Raw genomic sequence first — 19,012 nt, forward strand, 5'->3', positions numbered from 1 at the left:
TGAGAAAACTATGCGCTTAATAGTACTGTAATTAAAGCACACTACACGGCTACTCCGCCCACCCCTTTGGGATGTCAGCTGATAAGAAGCCAGTGGTAGGTCATTATGTGGTGTATAAGCTTATTGGTAAGGGAAGCTACGGACAAGTCTACCTTGTACGGAGCAAGCGGGACAAACGACAGGTAAAGACTGTTCGTGTAGTACGTGACGTAACAACCCGTCGTTAGTATGTTATGAAGAACATCTCGTTGGATTCTCTGAGTGACGGGAAAGAACGCGCTGCGGCGCTACTGGAGGCACAATTATTATCCTCTATGGCGCATCCTAATATTGTAGCCTATAAGGAGTCGTTTCAGGATTCCTCAGGTAACTATGGTAATGATATACATGTTACTGACACCCTTGTAGGTACACTACACATTGTCATGGCATACTGTGAGGGTGGGGATCTGTCATCACGTCTCAAGGCTCAGAAGGGTATTCCCCTTCCAGAAGATCAGGTGATCGAGTGGTTTGTGCAGACCACACTAGCCTTACAGGTGTGTAGTGTGGTGTCTAACTGTGTTGTGGTTTAGTATTTCTTATAGGATCAAACATTTGGTGTAGTTAGAATGATCAATTAGCTATAGTTGATTGAAAATCTTATGTTGGTTACTGAATTATGTACACTGAGTTGCCTATAGTAGTAGTGGAGAAAAGAGTATCTAACCTCCAAATAAGTTTCTCTGTTTCCATCCACTGCCCGCATCTGTTTACTCTCAGTTCTAGAAGTTCGCATCATTTCCTTATCTTCCATTGTTGTCTTTGTACACTGTCTTAGTAAAATCGATTTGTAAGGTAGTCAACTAACGTATCAGTGTACTATCAAGGTGGCACACAAGTTCATGTGTGTTATTCCTGCAATGTAGAAGATGAAGGCACAAGCTGAAAATGTTATTAGGCTGTTGGCTATGGCTGTACCTAGGTAGATAATGGCCAGAGTTAGAGGTAGCTAGTTACTTTGTAACTAAGTTATGTAACTAGTTACTTTTAAAGTTACATGCTTTGTAACTAACTAGTTACAACTGTCTGAAAAGTAACTTAAGTTACAATAGTAACTAGTTACATAGTAATTGTAGGTGATTATGGATTAAAAGTCCACTTTTGTGCTACAACCACATTTAGTAGACACATTCTGTGATCTGTTCTTAATGACTCTGCTCAAGTAACAGACGTAGTAATAATTGAAACTGATCTAGAATGGCCACAGAATTGTAATCAGTCTTGTATGTTCTGTTCATCCCTTGTTGATACATATCTGATCATGAGATTATGGTACAGAAAAAAAAGCTTAATAATTATTTATACTATGAAAGTAACAACTCAGTTACCTTTACATGAGATAAAAGTAATGAGTAACTATTACTTTTCTCCCCAACAAATGGCTTGAAAAGCTGCCAATCTCATAATGGAATAGTGAGAATAGACCGCCCACCTGCATACTAGTATGCGTGAGGGGAGGACGGGAAACAGAGAATTATTTGGAGTGGCCTTATTAACTCGACAGCGGAATAACTTCTCAGACATGTTCTAGGGACGATGTGAAAGCTTGAGAGGTAGGACACGTGTACATGTAAAATAATTCTCTATGTCAGAAAACATTTTACGTGAGCCCAATGGGTTCTATAGAAAACACATGATGGTGAGGATTAAGTGATATTTGGGTTTTATCTGTACCTTACTATGACGTTAATTTCATGAGCAGAAACAGTTCTATTAAGGAGAAATTAGACTTGCAGTAATAATGACAAATGACAGTCATGGACTTCCCACGAAGTCCTTTAAATGACCATACATAATTGTGCCTGAGCTAGAGGTGGGCGATAGCAAAATTTTCACATGACAATCGATAGTAATGAAAATGTCACGATAACGATATGTATCACGATAGTATCTAAATGACAGATCAGTGTTAGCTGCTTGTACAATTGAGAATTTTGTGAACAAACTTGCTAATTTATACATTGTTTACACCTAATCATTACTCATTTCTTGTGAAAAGACAAGAATATGGTTCATGAATAGAATTACTTAGTAGTCATTTAGAATTATCTTAGAAATGTATACTAATGTATGCACGGTATTACTAAAATGTAACGTTGTCTTGAGAGTACAAACTATTTTAAAAACTCACTAATTAAAGGACGTGGCGCCCGTTTTGCTCACAAGTATGATTGTGTTTGGGATGATTACTTGGGAGCAAAATAGGTGCCACTTTCTTTAATAAGCAAGTTTTTAAAATAGTTTGTACTCTCACGAGATGTTACATTTGAGCGGTACCATACTGTCAACTATTGTAGCACTACTGGCACCATAAACAAGCTAAATCAGTTCTTTATAATTAAATATCTAACAGGAATATAAGCATGCAGTACTGTATCGGATCGGCTACATTTATCGGCTTGAAAATATTATCCAACATTAGACATCAGAATATCAGCAACGGTGCAACACTATTACTGCACACTAATCAAACTACAAAAAACACTATTTTATAAAATGTACTTCTTGTACATGTTCTCAGGCTAGCTGGGCAATAGTAAAAAAATATCGAGTATCGAGATATAAATTTTCAAATCATATCGTGATATTTAGCCTCTACACTATCGTGATGGATGTAAGTATTTGTATCTGCTGCTGTTTCCATCATGGTGTTGATCTGTTACCAACATATAAAACATAGCCAATAGCTATATGGTTTTTCCGATAACTAATGCGATTATTGGTGCAACACTATGCAGTAACTGTGCCATGTGTTCTACCTTAGCAACACTGTTACACAGAGCTGGCCATATTATTTAATGGCCATATCACATAGCTGGAAACTAACTTCCTTAGACCTACATCTCACTGTATTGCTGGAAGTGGTGCTGTGTGCTGTAATCCTGCAGACATGTAACAGATGGAGGGACCCTGTCACAGCAAAACATGCCAAGACAAAACAGGCTAATCTAAAAAAACACACACCATACAACCTCACCCATGTGTACATAGGTAGAGAGCATGTTTATAGCAATAGTAAGTGTTACATCGCTCTCCCCAGCTTGGACCTCCAAGCTCAACTTCATAATAATCTAAATACACTCTACATCAAGTACATTCTAGAGATAACTCCTCCTCATTTGGGCTCTTCATGTCCATCTTGGTGTTCATAATTCTCAATACTAAACACTATCGTGATCAGCAGTTGTCTGCAACTGTCCAGTATCCTGCCAGTAGGCACCATAGCCTGTAGTAGTCACAATCATACAAATACAAGGCACTGATGAGAATTGACTCTTCCTGCAGACTTCTGTCCAGAATTATTTCATCACAAAATCAGTTTTGGCGGACATGTTCCACAAAGGTCAGACAGCAAGTTCTGTTTATAAATGGCACTGATCAAATTTAACGGATTTTACTAGAATTTCTATTTCAAAATTAAAGAGTTCTGCTGTATCAGCATCTGGTAGTGATGCCAACATCTCCATTTCATAAGCTTTAGAGGTAGTAAAGCCGGAGTATGTGGGAACTTACCTATAGCAGGGGCGGATCCAGGACCTGGTAAGGGGAGTGGCACAAACAGGCCAAGCAGATTCTCTTGTTTAAAGGTAGTTGCTGCATTTTTGCAAATAATACACCTCTTATAGTAGCATCTCACTGTTGATTTTACCTATTTGGCCTTTTCAGATGTTGTGAAGTCATAAAAGCTGTTTAAAAGGCTCTAAATGTCTAAAACAACAGCAAAACGATAATTATTTTCAAAGGCGCTTAGTATGTACGAAGGTGTTGGGTGATAACTTCATACCTACTTTGACTTTGGTTTCAGTAATAAATGCTAGTAAAATGTGCATATTTTCGTGAGTTATTATATAGTTATACAACGGCCACGAGTGCTCTGCCTGATATAAACGCACGAGCCTGAGGGCCGTCAGGCCCGAAGGCAAGTGCGTTTATACAGGCAGAGCACTCGTGGCCGTTGTATAACTGTTATGTACCACTCACCTAATAGGTGGGGAGAGTCTCACAAGACAGCTGTAACACTTATAAAGGCCAGGTTTCTAACATCGATTGTGGGCAACCAAGCCGGACGTTGCGATGACGTTCCCCCTGCAGTACTGCAGCCACCTGAGGTATTGAAAGCTAGTACGCTATGGGTTATATCACTAACCTGCATTCGCTGTTCGACTCTCATCATGTAGTGCTCAGCATGCCAGCGTGCCATATAGACTAAACACCAGACTAATCGCCATAGTGATTCTCTCCAGCGAAAAAAAGCAGCTAAATAGACGGTTTAAGTAAACAAAACCTAACTATTAAACGATACTAGTCTAATTCTTACTATTCACACTGGCTAAACTCGAATCTGGTGCACGCAGAGTGGTACATATATATATAAGCTAATCTTGGTCTGACATAAAGTTTAGCATCAGTGGTATGGCTTCTCTACAATAGGAAGGGGGGGGGGGGGGGGGGGATTTACCCCAAATGCCCCATCCTGGATCCGCCATTGTATAGGTACCTTGCCAGTGAGTGGCACACAATTGTGCACAAAGAAGTGAAGTGGACAAGGCAATGAATCAGCCAAATAAGTTATACATAATTGTTATTTGGAAATTAGAAACTTGAAGGGAATTTGTCACAACTCAGTGAGCTTTTGGCTAGTATGTGGTCAGAGTATTACTTTTGTTTTGCTACACTTTACTTAGTGTGGATTGCTACACTGTCATATATATCTATGTATAATCACAATATACTGTAGAGTCCATAAGCTTCACAAAGCTCTTGGTGGCAGAGAAAGGCTACATGTGAACTTATACTCCTAAACTGAATACAGAATGGAAGTACTTATGGCTTGGCTAGCTATTGCATCAAATAGCTGACTATACTAATATTATATTTCAGCACTTTATTGCTATAGGACAATAATATACATGTGAAGGTGTTGGTATGTTGATAAAGTCTGTAATTGCTGTGTGGGCTGAGGAAATTCTACTTGTGTAGCTAGTGGCCAGTGATTGGTTGCTTTTTCCTCTGAATTTTGTGAATGTAGTGGTTTGCAATTTCCCTTAAAAATGAATGACATATATCACATTGTAGTATCACATTGTAGTTATCTCATAATCCATCATTGTGTGATCTCCAGCCACTCAGTAGTGCTCAGCTGCTTGATCATGTGAAGGTTATCTGTTGCCGGTAGGATAGATAATATACCTGTAGGTATATTATCTATGTTGTTGGTATATAGTGTCAAACTGTTAACACATTTCTTATTCTCATGATTGAGTGTGTGGGCAGATGGGAACCACACCAGCCCAGAGGTAAGGCTTCTGGAGCTGGGGTTGAAGAAGCCTACTGGACTAACTAAGGCATTGCCTTTTAAGGTAAAAGATAAATGATGAACATCAAAGAGCCCTTGCAGACTGGAAGGTATTCGTTGTTTGTCAATAATATTTGTGTGTTAGGCATGGCAGTCTCTCGTCCAGTGACAAAGAATTGTATTTAGCCAAATATGTACTGACATGCTTGCAGATCATCCTCCACATGTAGGATAGGACTCTCTGGCATATTCATCATGTTGCTTAGTAACCACTGTACTTGTTATTGCTGCAAGGTATAGCATCATTGATGGAAGTGTGTATCTTATAATAATAGGAGATGGTGTAAAATCTGTACTGTTGCTATATTATATGAAATTACCAAATCTTCTCATCCAGGTTAGCTGCAATGATCTTGAGCCTTTTTACTAGCTTTACTGAATAAGAATGCATGAGTGAATATTCTAGTTATCATCTACATATTACTGCCTGCATTGTACATTATAGTGTGTTGAGGGACTGTTAGAATTAGTACAAATCAGTCACCTCTTCAGCATCTTTCATGCAGCCATACCACCCAGACATGGTCAACATGTTGCTGGTGAGAAACTGATAGTGATCTCGCTGATGTGGTGAACACCAGCTGGTCTAGTAGTTTACATTGGGCAGGTTGCTAGGGAGTGACATTTCCCTCTTTGTGCACTATCAGTGATTCTGGTCAGGTCAAAAATGTGATCAACTGATAATAATAATTACTTGTGGCTGCTGACTAGAGAAAGATTGTAAGGCTACAGTATTAAGATGATGCTTAGTTCAAGAGGGTATGTATTATATGATCCTCATTAATGTCGAGGAGTAATGGGACGATAAACTCTTGATAATGCAGCATTACTTGTGTGGTGTTTAACTAGCTTGTCAAGTATGCCATATAACATCAGTTTGTGTAGTAGTAGTAGTCAGCGTACGTTACGGCAGGAGCACTGCAATACGGGCTCTTGGTAATGGTGATAAGTAGTGATACACTGATGGTAACTGGTTAGGTAGTAATTCTTGTTAAGCTCGAGAGTTAATAGTGGTGGGTAAGTATTAATTGGGCAATATATCCTACCCTCTAATATTGACTCTTGCTGAGTGAGTGTGATCATAGTCTGATCATGATCATAGTCTGATCATGATCATAGTCTGATCATGATCATAGACTGATCATGATCATAGTCTGATCATAATCATAGTCTGCTTCCATTACTATAGTTGAGTTGAGAAAACAGCTAAAAATGAAAAGCGGATTTTTAGAAAACTGACATTTTAGCCAACTACATGATAAGTGGTGACAACAGTAAAGCTGTCATGAGCATACATTGGCCCTAATATTAGCTCAGAAAAGGGACACAATGGATGATGCACTTAAAGTATTTCTAATGGGTCAAGTAGTACTACAAATGAGCCACATTTCAAGAACTAGTGTAATTCTATCCTTGAGTTATTAAATGTTTTTTTGAGTGTTCAGCTCTACATGATGATTAGCTACTATTGACACAATTGCCAGATATTAATATTTTAATTAGCTTGTGATGTTAAAGGAAGCTGATCAGTAGTGACACTTAACTGGTTAAGTGATAATTGACCATTAATAAAATATTTCATGTGTTAATTGATTTGATAATACAAATCACCTCAGAGTGGCACAACATATGGGCCAACCATTATGATGCAATCACTGCTGGTGAGTTTAAGGAAACCTGAGGATTCACTGGAACTACTGCTGCACCACTTCAAAGTGGTATATAGAATACTGCCAGGAACAATGTATAATTAAACTATCAATATTGTACCACAGTGTACAGTATTATATTACTGGCAAGTAAGGTAACCACAAGAGTTCAGTAACCACTACTAGCAGTTTACAGTAAAAAGGGAGAACTCTTCTTAAGGTTTATTAGGACAACCTGGCAACATGGGGTCGGTTAGGTGGCTTTAATCCAATTGGTAGCTAAGTCATGTACCGTAGGAATACACTGTGAGGATGACAAAACTCCTGTATACTGGATGTTCCTGTGTACTGGATGTTCCTGTATACCGGATGTTCCTGTATAGTGCCAATCTCCAAGCTATTGTCAACACTAGTATACTGATTAGCGTATGTCAGTTGTAACGATGAAGCTAGCAATTAATCAGCTTATAGTATCTGATCAGTTGTTAATGATTAGCTACACTGAGTAATAGCTGTGACTAGCTGTACTCTTCATTGTTATCCAGTTAGTTATGTAGTGCATGATTAAACTGTAAAATATGATGACATGTGCTCATCTCTCTATTCAGTAAAATGTGCTGTATGATGAAGTTCATATTGTGGATATGACAATACAAGTTCTGCCATGTCTTTGCTGATCAGCCTAAGTTTGTGCAACCCTCATTGTCCTTATAATCTTTCAATTGCTTGGTGAGCAACTGGCTGTTTTCCTGTCCTGGAGCTGTGCTGCCTTTTCTTGTTCTCACCCAGGAAAATGTTTCATGTGGCTGGTGCCTATATCTGTGTGGTGGCTAGTGAACTGCAGTGTTTTTCCAGATATAATTTTCACTGAATACTGGGGTCACAAATAATACCACAAGCCAGCATTTTATTAGAGTTATCTGTGTGACATTGTTCCAGTCAACAGACAGCAAAACTCTTTCAGTTTTAATGTTTTACTCATAACCACTAAAGATAATGAGCTTACTGAACTGCTAATGCAGGATGTCTTGTTGGTCTGATGGATACAACAGATGTGTTCCCATTAGCTAAACCACTAATGTGTACCCTGACTAGTGTCGTGTGAAATATGTCAATTATCTACCTATTGGTAGAATAGTGTCTGCCGTACAAGTCATCCTCCTACTAATGGCTGTCACCTCCTTCACACTTTGAGCAAAGACTTCTGATAAACACTCTGAATAGCTAAACTAACTCATCCTATTACTCCATCAGACTGGACCCGGCGGTAATCACTGTATTAGCCTGAACTAGTACTAACTGAGCAGAAGCCGTGGGGTGGGTGCAGGCTTCCACCATTCACTAGATGATATCTCTAGTCATGTGATCTTAACCATAAGATGACAAGCTGCTAGTAGTGGAGGACTATGGGGCTGATAGGAACTAACAACTGTTGTGTTGCCTCATATACCGTCTATTTAGTGACTGTTGTATTAGAGTGGTTCATCACATGCACTTTGTTAGTATCAGAGTTACTATGTGACATCCATTACTTCAGCTTTACACAATGTGTCAACCTCAGTTATTGGAAGGCCCTCAGAAGTAACTCCCTCAATGCCCTCAGAAGCTGTTCCATTAGCTGAACAGCTTCTGTGGGCATCCTCTCACAGGAAATATGTGTTGAAAGAACATTGTCTGCCTTACTAATTTAATGTATCATCTACAATAATGGACTGATCACTGGAGTGACAACAAGTGATGTGTACTGCTCACAATGTCAATGGGAATATATTCCTTTTACTTCTAAGATGGACATCTCTGGTGTTTTCCACTAGTAACCTATCAGTTGGTATGGGCTCTGCGATATTTAAAAAAATGTATATCATTAATGTAAACCATTTTGTTATGGTAATCAATGTCTTAATTTAATGGGATGGTCTCTTGTAATAATATTCACTTCAGTAATGCTTGACAAAATGGTCAGGACTTCAGTATTGCTTGTCAAAATGGTCAGGACTTCAGTAATGCTTGTCAAAATGGTTAGGAATTCAGTAGCGCTTGTCAAAATGGTTAGGACTTCAGTAAGGCTTGTCAAAATGGTTAGGGCTTCAATAATACTTGTCGAAATGGTTAGGACTTCAGTAGTGCTTGTCAAAATGGTTAGGACTTCAGTAATGCTTGTCAAAATGGTCAGGACTTCAGTATTGCTTGTCAAGATGGTTAGGACTGCAATAACTGGAAACCCTCTCACAACTGTACCAACTGACTGTTGTTAAATATTGAGACAAATTTATTATTAAGTCACATGGTAGCTATTTCACAAAGTGTGTTGTCAACTGATGTCATTACACAACCATAATATACTGATTTATTGATTATCATTTACTGATGGAACTGTTGAGCATGTAGTGTCTTATGATAATTGTCTTTCCAGTAGAACATAAGGTTTACAGAATGTGTAATGTATATCATTAACAGATAGTCTTGTAGCTGTTTCTTGTGCTTTAAGACATATTTTATGTTGGAGCTGCAAGTTCTATCATGTTCTGAGTAATAATTATTATATGTGACCCAGTCTGGGAAAACCGGGCTTATCGCCTATTTAAAAGTATCGAGAAATGCCGGTTTTAAGTATTTAGTGTGTTGTAGCTCGTCAATGGTTGAAGCTATGTGTACGAATTTTCACACGTTTTGCACCAATTCCTTACCTTCCACAGCATCCACTGTGCAAGTACCCAACAACTAAGTTTCCTGCCATTTTAGATAGTTGTTAAACCGAGGTTGACTGTATCAGGCAAGCTGCAAAATGGGTGGGAGGCGGGGGCCTGGAAGGCGGGCAAGATGGTGTTCAAAAATTGAAAAGAAAGGCATAGGGATGAATTAGGCCAAGTTTTGGGCCATTGAGGTCTCAAAATTGGCTAAAATGAAAGAAAATTCACAGCAGAGGTACTTATTCAACACCACAGAGCTGTACAGCCACATACAGTCATCTCCAGGCTTACCAGAGCTCCATTAAGGCCCCACACCACACATACAGATTGCTACTGGGCTTGGGAAAAGCAGCCAGCAAAACCAGACCACTCAAGTCTAGCTGATTTTGATTGTGGAATTAGATAGTTTATTCATGTAGGTTTGTGTCCTGGGTGAAAAATCAAATCTGCTGACATGGGCGATAATTTGTCATCCTCAAAATTTAACGATTATCAGGGCTAGCTCTATGATTTCTAATAGACTTCCACAATACCCAATTGTCCTACCATCTTAGAAGTTATGGATTAGTAGTTGGTGTTACTCTCCACTTCATGTTCTCATGCAAGTGATCCAACTAACACACTAATCTGTTAGTGAAGATGATACAATACCTAAATTAGTATGGCAGACAATGTTCTAAATATTTCCTGTGAGATACAGTACTGTATTGGGATCAAAGGGAAGATACAGCACATTTTGGGAAGATACAGCACACTTCGGCAAATACAGCACAGTTGAAATAAATATAGCACCCTGCCAGCTTTGAAGTGTGCAGCCAGGTGTACAATATGGAAATAAAAGTACACTTTTCACTTTGATCTTTTCACCCAAAGTACAATAATGATGTATATCAACACATGTTGTGACCAATATGACATCCTGGAAACCAACTGTTAAGGGATGAACTACCCTAATACAGCAGTCACCAGTACAACTGGTTAACTACGTACCAAGCTATCACGCCACCAGTCTGTCTGATCATCAACCCATACACTATCGGTATGTCACATTAGGTCCATATCATACCACTATTAGGTATCCATCACATCCTCTTTTACCAGTTAGTGAAGGAAGTGACTTGTATAGCATTCCAAGTAGATTTATTTTGACACTGTAATCAACATGTCAGTCATTATGATCAACTAACACTACTACCCCATGATCATCAACATGTCAGTCATTATGATCAACTAACACTACTACCCCATGATCATCAACATGTCAGTCATTATGATCAACTAACACTACTACCCCATGATCATCAACACGTCAGTCATTATGATCAACTAACACTACTACCCCATGATCATCAACACGTCAGTCATTATGATCAACTAACACTACTACCCCATGATCATCAACACGTCAGTCATTATGATCAACTAACACTACTACCCCATGATCATCAACACGTCAGTCATTATGATCAACTAACACTACTACCCCATGATCATCAACACGTCAGTCATTATGATCAACTAACACTACTACCCCATGATCATCAACATGTCGGTCATTAGGAGCAACTAACACTACTACCCCATGATCATCAACACGTCAGTCATTATGATCAACTAACACTACTACCCCATGATCATCAACATGTCAGTCATTATGATCAACTAACACTACTACCCCATGATCATCAACATGTCAGTCATTATGATCAACTAACACTACTACCCCATGATCATCAACATGTCAGTCATTAGGAGCAACTAACACTACTACCCCATGATCATCAACATGTCAGTCATTATGATCAACTAACACTACTACCCCATGATCATCAACATGTCAGTCATTATGATAAACTAACACTACTACCCCATGATCATCAACATGTCAGTCATTAGGAGCAACTAACACTACTACCCCATGATCATCAACATGTCAGTCATTATGATCAACTAACACTACTACCCCATGATCATCAACATGTCAGTCATTATGATCAACTAACACTACTACCCCATGATCATCAACATGTCAGTCATTATGAGCAACTAACACTACTACCCCATGATCATCAACATGTCAGTCATTATGATCAACTAACACTACTACCCCATGATCATCAACACGTCAGTCATTATGATCAACTAACACTACTACCCCATGATCATCAACATGTCAGTCATTATGATCAACTAACACTACTACCCCATGATCATCAACATGTCAGTCATTATGATCAACTAACACTACTACCCCATGATCATCAACATGTCAGTCATTATGATCAACTAACACTACTACCCCATGATCATCAACACGTCAGTCATTATGATCAACTAACACTACTACCCCATGATCATCAACATGTCAGTCATTAGGAGCAACTAGCTGACTACAATAAGACTATTGTGCTCACATTAACACATCTTGCACTACAGCATAGCAAATTAGCTTGTCACATCCTAATACACTGCGGCCATTGTGAACAAGCCATGCCCATGGCAGTTATGTTATTGATTATTGCACTTGGTAGCAGTAGCTACTGGATCAGTTAACAGTCAAGATTGTATGATGAACTCTCCTGACATTTCCTCCCACACATTTGTTGTGTCCACAAGACTAGTATACCGTGAGCTTGTCTGTGTCCACAAGACTAGTATACTGTGAGCTTGTCTGTGTCCACAAGACTAGTATACTGTGAGCTTGTCTGTGTCCACAAGACTAGTATACTGTGAGCTTGTTTGTGTCCACAAGACTAGTATACTGTGAGCTTGTCTGTGTCCACAAGACTAGTATACTGTGAGCTTGTTTGTGTCCACAAGACTAGTATACTGTGAGCCTGTTTGTGTCCACAAGACTAGTATACTGTGAGCTTGTTTGTGTCCACAAGACTAGTATACCGTGAGCTTGTTTGTGTCCACAAGACTAGTACACTGTGAGCTTGTTTGTGTCCACAAGACTAGTATACTGTGAGCTTGTCTGTGTCCACAAGACTAGTATACTGTGAGCTTGTTTGTGTCCACAAGACTAGTATACCGTGAGCTTGTTTGTGTCCACAAGACTAGTACACTGTGAGCTTGTTTGTGTCCACAAGACTAGTATACTGTGAGCTTGTCTGTGTCCACAAGACTAGTATACTGTGAGCTTGTTTGTGTCCACAAGACTAGTATACTGTGAGCTTGTTTGTGTCCACAAGACTAGTACACTGTGAGCTTGTTTGTGTCCACAAGACTAATATACTGTGTGTCCACAAGACTAGTATACTGTGAGCTTGTTTGTGTCCACAAGACTAGTATACTGTGAGCTTGTTTGTGTCCACAAGACTAGTACACTGTGAGCTTGTTTGTGTCCACAAGACTAATATACTGTGTGTCCACAAGACTAGTATACTGTGAGCTTGTTTGTGTCCACAAGACTAGTATACTGTGAGCTTGTTTGTGTCCACAAGACTAGTATACTGTGGGCTTGTTAGTGTCCACAAGACTAGTATATTGTGAGCTTGTTAGTGTCCACAAGACTAGTATACTGTGAGCTTGTCTGTGTCCACAAGACTAGTATACTGTGAGCTTGTTTGTGTCCACAAGACTAGTATACTGTGAGCTTGTTTGTGTCCACAAGACTAGTATACTGTGAGCTTGTTGGTTAGTTATAGTATAAATGACAATTGTTCAGTAAGACAAACATATCGCTACTGCAAGTTCAACTTGGGTACTGACTGTCGAGCAGATTTGTGCTGTTTGGTCAACTTGGCATGTAAGACCTTTCCTCATAGATGCTTTTTTGATTTGTTTTGTCTTAAAATGTTATACAATTGTATAACCCAAAGACTGTTTCATTGAGGCGATATCCATAGGCTATTGATCTTCTTGAGGTATCAGAGCATATTATAGTGTTGTCTAGTACTTTTACTAAACAACTTTTTCTGAGCCTCATAAACTTTGCCTCTTTAGAAGTATAACAATCATTATAGCTCAGTATAGCTCAGTATAGCTCAGTGTAACGTTTCATAGCTCAAAATCTTTTGATTCTTGTATTTGTACAAATTTTATAATGAAGTCCACAATCCCAGAATTATTGATTACTGATCTAAAGCTTATCATTATAATATCCTCTTGTTCTTTCTGGTGACCTTTATTAAATCACAGTTTGATTGCTGTTCAGTAGTGCTGTATTTGGCTTGTCTGACCACTAACAGACTAGTAACCTGCCAATGAAGAAATTTTTATTGTGAATGGTATGTATGATTTCTCCTTTGTGTATTTTTGTTATTGTTTGTAACTGTGTGTAGTGTGTTGGGGTGGAAAGGAATATCTTATCATTATCTGCTGTGTTGTGTCCACAGTATTGTCACATATTCTACTTAAGATTAATTTCTCTGTGTAGTATACTAGTAATATAGTGGAGGTATTAAGTTATAGGTATGGTATTACCATATGTAGTATCTTCATGAGCGTCATATTCTACATCGTGACCTCAAAACTTCCAACATTTTCCTTAGTAAGAATGACATTGTCAAGGTAATGACCCAAACTATTAGCATACACCATCATTACTATTATTTTATAGGTGGGAGACCTTGGCATAGCTCGGGTGCTAGAGGGATCATGTGATCTTGCCCACACAGTAATTGGAACACCATTCTTCATGTCACCAGAGCTGTTCAACAACCAGCCGTACTCTTACAAAAGTGATGTGTGGTCCCTAGGCTGTTGTGTGTATGAAATGGCATCCCTTAAACATGCTTTCTCTGCTACTAGTATACATGCTCTGATGGCACAGGTGGTGCAGGGAAAGGTGTGGGTGTCAGCCTCTAGAGCCAGGTGGTTTTTTTGTGTTGAGAAACCATCTCCAGGTCATCTCGCCATATTTTGTTGGCAATTTCTCCTGCTAGAAATATAAAATATGTCTTAGCAACAGTTGTTCTATTTCTAGTGGTGTTGTGTGGGTTCTGCCATAGTTTGACACTTCAATAAAATACAAGTGACAGTTACACTTTACAAGCTTACACATACAAAATACCACCTGGCCCATGACACTAAATGGGTGAATAGATCATGTGATCACTGCTTCATTATCTCACAGTTACCAACTATGCCTCATCGCTATAGCAACGAGTTATGTGATTTAATAAGATCAATGTTGTCACATGATGCTGAGCAAAGACCATCTGTTAACCAATTGCTACGGTTACCATTCGTCAAGCACAACATCCGGTTGTTCCTTGAGAGGGCGACCTCCCGGAAGAGTGACAAGTGGGTGTAGTCATGGTAACCACCTGTCTATAGTGACCACATCACACAGGAGCAAGTCAACAACAAAAGATAATGGATCATTTGATCCCAAACACAAGGAGACGTCACAGGTACTGGCTATGGTGTGTGCAGTGGTCTCTCCATTATCTGGCCATCAATTATCTGAACATTCTATTATCCGAACCATAAAATAACTTTTCTATTAGATATTTTTCCTAAAGTGTATGTTCTATTAGAGTATTTTAACTGAGTGATCTCTGTGTATGGGCTTTGTTTGTCTGAACTTGTCCATATCCAATTGCAAACACACCTAGGATCCAATGAGTTTGGATAATGGAGAGGCAACTGTATATATGATGTAGAGAGTTGTGCTGCATAGGTGTCCTGATTATCAAGGTGTCTTGATTATCAAGGTGTCTTGATTATCAAGGTGTCCTGATTATCAAGGTGTCTTGATTATCAAGGTGTCCTGATTATCAATATGTCCTTATTAGTGAGGTGTCCTGATTTCAGGGGTCTATTAAATGTGTGTACACTAATACAAATGGGACCACGGACAAGTGTCCTAATTATCAAGGTGTCCTAATTATTTGCTGTATGTTTTATTAGAGTACGTTAATGGTGACATTGTCTGTGGGGCATTGCCATCAGTGACAACATGTTCATGCTCAGTGACAACATGTTCATGCTCAGTGACAACATGTTCATGCTCAGTGACAACATGTTCATGCTCTTTGAAGACTTTGATCTGATGACTGTATAAGGTCAAAAAGTTTGTGAAGTGATTCATCTACTAGCTTGGGTTGATGTGTGTGACAACCATACACAGTCACTCTATCATAACCACAATCGGTGAGAGGACTTGATTTATAATCTGTTCACATTCACTTGAGCCCTTGTTTCTTGTTAATAATTCTTGGTACATGGACCAGCTGCCAAACACTTCGTAGCGCTGTAAAGCCCTTTACACACTGGCAAGAACAAGTGAGTTATGAGGCTTTAAAAATATCCCATACACTTAGTATGGACGATTCAGGCACGCAAACATGTTATTTGGTGGGGGCTCAGGTGAACGCGTACAGACTATAGCTCATGGGATCTGTCCCATCATGATGGAATTAGCAAACAGTTATAGAGTTTTTTCCATGCATGTAGTGACTAGTGCTGTGCGATAATGAAAATATCTCGATTTTATCTCGATAATGATTTTATCTTGATAAGGAGTGATCTACACAACTACACTTTCATACATCAGTATATAGACCATCTAAGGATAGTTTAGCAAATAGCTGTACATTAAAAGTATTTTAAAACAGTCTATAAGTTGAGTTGGCAAGAGAGTAGAGAAGACAATTCCTTAAATATTTCATCCAAATATTACAAAAACTTACAGAAATTTACTATTGTCTCGATAGTAAAAACTGTTATCTTTATCACTATAATAGAAACGATAGGCTAAATTCTCTCCCAGCCCTAGTAGTGACATGTTCACAAAGATTGTGTTTTCCTTGTAGCACCCATGTGTCTGACATGTGCTCACACCTGATTCTCTTAGCTGCACAACACACTACAAACATTGCAAGTGTGTCTTATTATTATACAGGGGAAACCCCAGGATCTGATTAATCATGTGAACCCAGTACATCGTGTGAGCTCAGTGGATCATGTGAGCATAACTGATGAATCACCTAAACTATCTCAACCACACCCACCTATTTCCATGGTGATCAGCAAAGCTCGAGAGAAACGTCGTCGTACTAAACAACAGCAGGTATGAGATCATGTGATCCTATGGTATGATCTACTGCATTCTTAGTTTCTGCCCCTGCTACACAGTCAGTAGTGTTCCTCGTGGGTACCTAATGGGTTACTGTAATGTGTTCCCTATAGGCTGCTGCAGCTAGTAAGATACATGGATCATGTGATCCTAGTGATGTAATGGAAAAGGATGGGGGGGTGTCATTCAGTCATGTGAGCGATGATGTCACTGATGGTGGGGATCATGTGAGCTCAGGAGCAGAGAAGTTAATAACATATGTTGTGCAGTATTGCAATTTATTTCTCATTTTTCTGTTTTTATTTTCATCAGCACCCGTTCACTGCCGCACATTTTACCTCATTATAAAAGATTCAATCATTTGATCTGAATAATTAAATATTGCAGTTCAGTTTACAAGATTGCTACACTAATACAGTTGTGCATTGTAGTTGGGGTAATATAATTTATTACTAGTAATATAACTAGTTACATCTCTTGTAACTGTCCATAAAGTAACTAAGTTACAATAGTAACTAGTTTTTAATTGTGCTTTAAAAGCCAAATAGCCTCAAAATTTTTATACCATAATTTTTATTATATAGTACTGCTACATGAAGAAGAAACATTTTGTGATGTGAAGTAACTTTGTGATCTGTTCTTCACGACTCAGTTTGAGTAACAGACAGAATAATAGCTGAAGTTGAGCTGAAATGGCCACTGAGTTACTTCAGGGCTAGCATACATGTAGTTCTCTTGATAAGGAATATCTTAATGTAATAATAATCATTACAACACGTTATGAAAGTTAATAAACAAGTAACTAGTATTGTAACTTAGTAACTACCCCAAATCTGATTGTAGCTAGGGCTGAGTCAAATATGCTCAAAATGCATTCAGGAATTTCCCTAAATGTTCACCTATCATGCTCTTCAGTGTTCCCATTATGCTCTTCAGTGTTCCTATTATACTCTTCAGTGTTCCTATTATACTCTTCAGTGTTCCTATCATGCTCTTCAGTGTTCCCATTATGCTTGTATTATGCTCCTAGGTTAGCAACATTTCTTACAATTATCTTGGAAACATTAACCAGTTGTTCTATTAGAATATTTCACTACGAAATGACTTTCTATTAGAGAGTATCGATCTAAGGAGCTATGCATGAGTGCTCTATTGCAGTTTCCACTGACTGCTCTATTAGGGAGTATCAATCTATTTTAAGCTCCATAGTTTGAAATATTCACCTAATATGCTAGTGTTATGCTGGCATAGCACTCCAGCCTATTATGCTGGTATATTTGACGCAGGCCTAATTGTAGCCAAGAGGAATTATGAAGATCTTATTTTTAAACTATTAATCATTTCTTAGGTTGCTATATACACTAGCTCTGTTGCCTCTTTCAAACTGATGTGGTTCATTTCTTGAACAAATGCTTAACATCACCACAGTGTTCACTGTATAGCATTTCCTTAATATACGTATATAGCTTGTTGGATTGGGAAACTCTTCTTGACAAGCATATTAGGTGTTGCTTAAGTAGCATTCCACTTTCTGTTACCTACCCCATGTGTCTGTCAAAGAGGTCATAACTTGTACAAGATGTAAGCCATGCTGTCTTACAATAGGGAGTTGGACTCATTTCTTACACTACTTGATGACACACTCCACCTGCCACCTGTTGCTAGGGAGGTGACTGACACCCCTAGCAACACAGCAGTGGGTCATGTGAGTATGAGATTGGGTAGACTAGAGGATCGTATTGTCAGATTACGACGGGAACTGGTTGCTGGGATTGGTCATGAAATGTTCTATAAAGCTCATCATTTATTGGATACTGGATCAGGAGATCTTGAAGAAGCTGAGGTGACAAGATCACATGATGTGTCTTATGTAATTATATCTTGTTGTTATAGCAACAACTTCAGCAACTCATTGGACTAGACTTGTTCACTCAATTTGGGACCAAGCTACAAGAACTGAAATTCTGTGAAGAAACTTCAACTAGCAAAACATGACAATGCTTTACAGTGCATCCTAAATCACTTACACCTGTAATAATTTTGTATGCAAAAAATAACCAATTTCAAATTAACAATATCATAACCATGGCAACAGATACTTTGTACACATGAAAATAATGTTAACAGTAACACACACATACAAAGCCCAGAACACTTTTTGTGAAGCAACAAAAATTTTCTAATTGTCAAATCTGTGAGACATTTAAATTTCCCCTCATGAGTTTGTACACCTCTGCAGAACTTGTGA

At 38.6% G+C, this 19,012-nt stretch overlaps 1 protein-coding gene across 5 annotated transcripts; it reads left to right on the forward strand.

The window, feature by feature from the left end:
* The first annotated feature begins 7 nt into the window (after nt 1-7).
* LOC136252652 (serine/threonine-protein kinase Nek4-like) lies at nt 8-18,878 on the forward strand. Of its 5 annotated transcripts, XM_066045182.1 has the most exons (12): nt 409-539; nt 5,165-5,214; nt 5,267-5,448; nt 5,551-5,632; nt 14,175-14,252; nt 14,302-14,529; nt 14,818-14,987; nt 15,037-15,097; nt 16,591-16,758; nt 16,878-17,011; nt 18,370-18,607; nt 18,658-18,878. In XM_066045182.1, exons 3-12 carry the CDS (start codon nt 5,414-5,416, stop codon nt 18,757-18,759), a joined length of 1,296 nt encoding a protein of 431 aa, XP_065901254.1. In that variant the 5' UTR covers nt 409-539; nt 5,165-5,214; nt 5,267-5,413; the 3' UTR covers nt 18,760-18,878. The 5 variants fall into 5 exon arrangements, with proteins under 5 accessions (XP_065901253.1, XP_065901252.1, XP_065901254.1 ...); XM_066045181.1 differs by lacking the exons at nt 5,165-5,214; nt 5,267-5,448; nt 5,551-5,632 and adding exons at nt 8-182; nt 228-366 and having other exon boundaries at nt 16,591-16,750; nt 16,876-17,011; XM_066045180.1 differs by lacking the exons at nt 5,165-5,214; nt 5,267-5,448; nt 5,551-5,632 and adding exons at nt 10-182; nt 228-366.
* Nucleotides 18,879-19,012: the final 134 nt, after the last annotated feature.

Source organism: Dysidea avara, chromosome 4, assembly GCF_963678975.1.
Source record: "Dysidea avara chromosome 4, odDysAvar1.4, whole genome shotgun sequence".
Taxonomy (NCBI): Eukaryota; Metazoa; Porifera; class Demospongiae; order Dictyoceratida; family Dysideidae; genus Dysidea; species Dysidea avara.